Source organism: Polyergus mexicanus, unplaced genomic scaffold, assembly GCF_030449975.1.
Source record: "Polyergus mexicanus isolate NDT 795.1 unplaced genomic scaffold, iyPolMexi1.0 SCAF_23, whole genome shotgun sequence".
Lineage (NCBI taxonomy): Eukaryota > Metazoa > Arthropoda > Insecta > Hymenoptera > Formicidae > Polyergus > Polyergus mexicanus.
The window spans coordinates 93,218-98,756 of record NW_027223343.1 but is presented as its reverse complement, the minus strand read 5'-3'; the positions used below and the strand labels follow the sequence as shown (position 1 = coordinate 98,756).

The following is a 5,539-nucleotide window of genomic DNA, read 5'->3' as shown; positions in this document are numbered from 1 at the left end:
AAGCAGTGGTATCAACGCAGAGTACTATTAAGGACAAATCTGTTACATCAGTCTATGCTTTATATTAAATAATTATTTGTCCAACACATAATTTAACAGTTAAAATCTGATAAAACTTATATAGACTTGTTTTAGAAGTTAAAAAAAAAACTTGTCAAAAGCGTATAAAATAAAATTTTTCATGGACGTCACTTTACTCTCCGTGATGATATAATTCATAAAATCGATTCATTCGACTAAATGATAGTCTCTAGTCATTCGCTAATCGCAAAGAGTTTTGTCAATTACCAACGCGCGAACGTTTTCGAGAGCGATTAGTTACGTTCCCGTACTTTTAGACGCCGCGTTTTCCATCTCGTAATTCGGATTAATCTGAATGACCTGCCTAGCCTCGCACAATTTCCTCGGCTGATTTTGCACGATAAGTATTTGCTTCGTTTCTTCGGGCTTCTCCGGCAAAAACTGATTAACCCCCACGATCTTCAATGTCGGCAAACTTTTTATGATCGCGTTCGGAAGTGCGAGATTTGCGGTACCACAATCCACTTTCGGGAAGATTACTGGATTCTTTGTTATTGACACAGCAGATTTCTTCATTGGCATGTTCGGAGTTTCCGTGTAAGAGCCTGATCGTTTTACGGGAATGCTATTAACCGATATCGGCATCGTCAACATATCCGGATTATTAACTGATATTATTTTGGATCCAAGAACTATCCCGTTTCCTGATTATTAAAATTAATTGAAAAATTAAGATTAATTGAGTTATTACATTATTACTTAAAATTATATTTAATAAAACAAATTTTCTTGCTATCTCCTTATACATATACATCACGGATAAGAATAGAATATTTTTAAAAAGAAACATGTAAAATTTTATGTTAAATTAGCGATGTGACAATTTTTAGAAAACCAACAATAATTTTGTAAAATCAAATAATACATTAACAACTTGCCTTTTTGCATCGCTTTCGTAATCGGACAATCTTTGTGCGCTAACAAAAGAGTCTTCAGCTTCGCCACTTCCGATCGTAGAGCCTTCACTTCCATTTGCAAAGCTGCATTCGCCTCGTTTACGTTAGTGACTGTTCTCTGGAGGTCTTGAATCCACGCCTTTCTTTTAGCCCGCGCACGCATAGAACTGGCACGATTGCGCTCGAGAATATCTTTCTTCTTAACCTGATCGTTTGTTTTCTTGACATTTTCTTTTCTTGATATAGTGATCGGATCCATTTTTGCGTTTTCTTCTGTCGGTTTTTGATTCTGTGCGTTTTTATATAAGGTTTGTTTCAGCTTCTGTAATGCAGTTTCTAAGAGATTCATCTTGAAATGCGAATTATATCGTGGTACAACTTAATTATAAGTTACCATTTTCGCCAAGGATAATCTAGAAATCATAGTTTTCTTGGATTCCGATTTTACTATGCATCGCAGAGCCGGTTCGGTTTTTATAACGACGGTTTGCTGTTTAACGTTGGCCACATTGGAAGACTCGGACACTGCTGTTGCAGATAGTTGCATCAATTTACCATCCGCCGTTTTTAATAACAGTTGTACCTCCTCGCCATTGATGGACCTTCGCAAAAGAATCCTAGCTTTGTTAATTATGGAAAATACCATCGCAATAATTTTAAATATTTGTAGATTAAAAAATATATCATATAATTAACTCGTAAAATATAAAAAAATTTAATTTCTCTTATTTTCTATTAAGCCACTTAATGTTACTTGTAATAAAATGTGTGAAAATTTTATAACAAGAAAAGAAAATTCTTACAGATGCGACGAAAGTTGTGTCGGCGAAAGCTTAGACGCTACAGGTGTATTAGTATCTGAGACAATGATGTTTGGTGCAAGAACACTATTTTTCGCGGACGTAATGTTTGCATCTTTTGTCAATTCCTGCGTCTCATTTGTACTTATTTTAATACTGTTACATTCGTTCGACTTTATAGTATTACTCTCCTCTGTTTTTTCGATAAGAGATACGGTTGAAGAGCAATCTTCAACGTGGTCTTCAGAAAGGATTTGATTATTCGCAGGTAATACATCTGATATATAAGGAAAAATATGTGGAGTATGGAGTGTATCATCTGCAATTCCAACCTGCAAAAAATGATTCTACGTCATATACATATTTCTGGTATAGCTTTTTTTCTACAAAAAAGAGTAATGTAAGTTAGTTTTATAAAATCTATATATTATGAATTATATTTGACAAGTGTACATTTCTTATCGTACCTCTGGAACTGTAAGTGTGCCTGTATTTCCAGTCTCAACAGCTCTTCGAAATGTCTCTTCGAAAGGATTGACTTGAAGATCTTGAAATAAACCAACTTCCTCACAATTTTTGAAAAACCTTGTTGGTGTTGGAGTTTGATCTGCTACATTGTAAATTAATCTTTCAATACATCTATTTTCTTTAATATAATATGCATAAATCTCAAGTTGTCAAATATATCTTACCAACAAATCCAGCGCTTTTAGGATTATTTCCAAGATTAAGCATCATGTCATGCTTTTTTTTGTGCATTCTTAATTGATCCTCATTCGTAAAACTCTGTAAATGGGAAATAAAAAGAATAAAGTTCTATTATTTCTTATACTTATAATAATTTTCTTAACCATTTTTAAAATAACTCATTTCTTTTAGCGCAAGAAAGTTGTCGCTTACCATATTGCAGCCTGATATGGAGCAAGCAAAGAGCTTCTCTGTATCAGTCATTGCGGATATGTTTTGGTAAATTCCGTGTACTCCGGATTTCTTTTAGATGCAGCACAATAATTTTCGGAATACAGAGATATACTCCCAGTTAAAGAATGTGATCAATAATTGCTCTTTACGAATATCTCTATCACCATATAATTTAATTTAATTAACCTCGATATAACTAATAGAATCACATTTGCAGATACACAAGATTCGGGCCGCGTTCGGGAGCTTTTTTCGCTCGGAATCAGCTGTAGCCATATTGATACGCTATTTGACACTGGCTCTATTGACAGATACGTGCTGCCATCTTATACAAGGAACAAGTGGGAAGGAATGAACAATTTGTAGTCGGTATTATCTTATCAAGATGGATATTCAAATATTTTTCTATATTACAATCTTTTATATATTTTCTTAATATTATATCTTTTCTATTTAATCTATTTTTTTATTTAATTTATTTTTATATATTTTTATACTTGTTATTTTTCAGAGACAAAATATTTAAAATTTCATCTATCAATAAGTCTTCAACATAAAATTATTTAATAAATTTAATGTAATAATAAATATATATATATATATATATATATATATTTGAATATTACAAAGTTAACGTGTTAACAACACACGAAAAACAATCAACGTCATTTGCATAACAAGTAGATGTTTATACATAATTTATTAATGTTATCTGTTAATTCTCAGTTATAAAATAATATTTTAATTGACGCATATTCATATTAATTGGCTAATGATTTCAACTCGTTATACTCGCGTGTGTAAATATTTTTCATAAAAAAAATAATAATATTATCTTATTTCTCGATATTAAACACTGATCTCTCCTATTTATATTGATTCTAAAACACACACAGAGATATGCGCGGAATACAAAATTTGAATACATAAAAATTGTGAAATGTATTAGAGTGGCATAGAAATAGCAGCATAGTAATGACATAGAATACCGGCCTGAAGTGTCTTGGTAATGACGTTTGTAAATTTATGCGTGGCTTTTCATTATGCATTATGTCATGTTGTTACATAGCGAGTTGCATAGACACTTCGTTCGAAAGTAATGAAAAATATACGCGCATCTTTCTTTTCAACGATTTAACGATAATATATAAAATATAGATAAAATGAAAATTTTGACGTTATCGATTATGTATATCAAAATAAATTATCAAGCGATAAATAATTACATAAAAGTCTGATGTAATAAAAATTAGTATATAATTTACATTCGATTTGATTCTATCGCATTGACATAAAAGATGTAATTATGCTTTTACGATTAGATGTATATATGACTGAGAGAGCTAGAATCTTTAAAAAATCTAATTTGTATTTATCTTGCAAACGAATAATTGCAAAGAATTATGTATTGATCGAAAAAATATACAACGAGAAATAACGAGATTTCGAAGTGAAATCTCGCGCGGAAGAAAACAAATTATCTCGTGCGATTATAGCTTTCTGTGAAAGTAAGTTTCAGAATCACCAAGCTCACGGATAGTGAACGATGTGATACGTATTATCATAATTACACCCTCTAACAAGAAAAAAACCATATCAAATGCACGCAAGCATTTGTAATTTAAATTAAATAAAATCGTGTTTTGTGGAACATACATTGTTGACTTCGAGATCTGCAAGATAAATATATTATGTATAAGTGATGCGACTGTATGATCAAAAGATTCAAATATATATATGTATTTACAATTTTGCAATAAGATTGTTAAATAAAAAAAAAATTGAAGAAAGATAAAGAAAGAAATTAATTAGAAAAAATTTAATATGAAGTGAAAAAGGGCGAGAAGAACAGTTGCGGAGAAAGTGACGTTTTCGTCGAATATTTTTTTATCTCGAAAGAACGGATGTAAGAGACTCTTATTACAGTTCGTCGTAATTTCACTGGGGATAGATAGAAAAGGAACGCTTTGGGCGCCTTGGACCTATCTGGAGAGAGTGAGGACAGGCCAAAGAGAGTGGTCTCGGATGCTGTTTCTGTTCCTCATCAGTAGTCAACTGTGTGTCAAGGTGCTCTATTCATTGGCTTGTAACGTGATATAAACGGTGATGCATGTATCTCGTCGCACAAATACTTCAAACAAATAAAATCTCGAAGTAACGTTAGAACTTTCTCGTACCGATAAAAACATATATTCGTGAAGAATTCACTCCGAAAAAACACACGCTTCTGCAAAGTGACCGAGTCTTTAAATGTGCGTGTGTAATTTTGATATCATTGTACAAGAGTGTACGAATACATTGCGCTCATATTGTATAGAATTAATGAATGTATGCGATATATAAATTTATGATAGATAAATACAGGCGCGAATTATTGGTGCATATATCGATCTGTGATAAAGGAAAATCGATCGAATCGGGAAAAAAGCACGAGCCCTTTCGCCGATCTCTTCGAGTGTTATATCGTGCTCCGCAGACAGTCTCAAACACGCTGTCGGCCTTGATCTTGATAAAAATCCAGGTGAGGTTGTTGATCGCATCGCACCGCACGTGCATACAATTCTTTAGCTTTAGAACGTGACGATCGATTCGGAAAAACCGTCCTCGTCGGTGCAACGATGTATGCAACTGCCCGCTCGTTCGTGAAAGTGCCCTTGCTACGTGACATTGATTAAAGTTCCCCACGTGCTTCGCTGTATCTTTTCTCTTTTCGCGTATTTAAGTCGCGGTTCGGATCTTTGATCAAAAGTTTGTAGAAAATCCATGCGCGCTTGAATTATTTAAATAATGTGTTTTCTAATAAGATATAAAAAATAGTTTCTCTCTCTCTCTCTCTCTCTC

General features: G+C 32.9%; 1 protein-coding gene across 2 annotated transcripts; it reads right to left on the bottom strand.

Moving 5' to 3' along the window:
• Positions 1–31: 31 nt before the first annotated feature.
• Atf-2 (Activating transcription factor-2) lies at positions 32–2,975 on the bottom strand. Of its 2 annotated transcripts, none has more exons than XM_070312880.1 (7): positions 2,678–2,975; positions 2,470–2,563; positions 2,245–2,387; positions 1,781–2,109; positions 1,372–1,579; positions 960–1,299; positions 32–725 (listed from the first exon to the last, which is right to left on the bottom strand). In XM_070312880.1, exons 1-7 carry the CDS (start codon positions 2,726–2,728, stop codon positions 319–321), a joined length of 1,572 nt encoding a protein of 523 aa, XP_070168981.1. In that variant the 5' UTR covers positions 2,729–2,975; the 3' UTR covers positions 32–318. The 2 variants fall into 2 exon arrangements, with proteins under 2 accessions (XP_070168981.1, XP_070168982.1); XM_070312881.1 differs by having other exon boundaries at positions 960–1,266.
• Between the last annotated feature and the right edge of the window lie 2,564 nt (positions 2,976–5,539).

Coding starts and splice junctions, on each gene's coding strand:
- Atf-2 (XM_070312880.1), bottom strand. CDS start 2,728: ATGACTGATACAGAGAAGCTCTTTGCTTGCTCCATATCAGGCTGCAAT. Junction 2,388..2,469: donor TAAAAGCGCTGGATTTGTTG/GTAAGATATATT, acceptor TTTACAATGTAG/CAGATCAAACTCCAACACCA. Junction 1,300..1,371: donor GATTATCCTTGGCGAAAATG/GTAACTTATAAT, acceptor ACTGCATTACAG/AAGCTGAAACAAACCTTATA.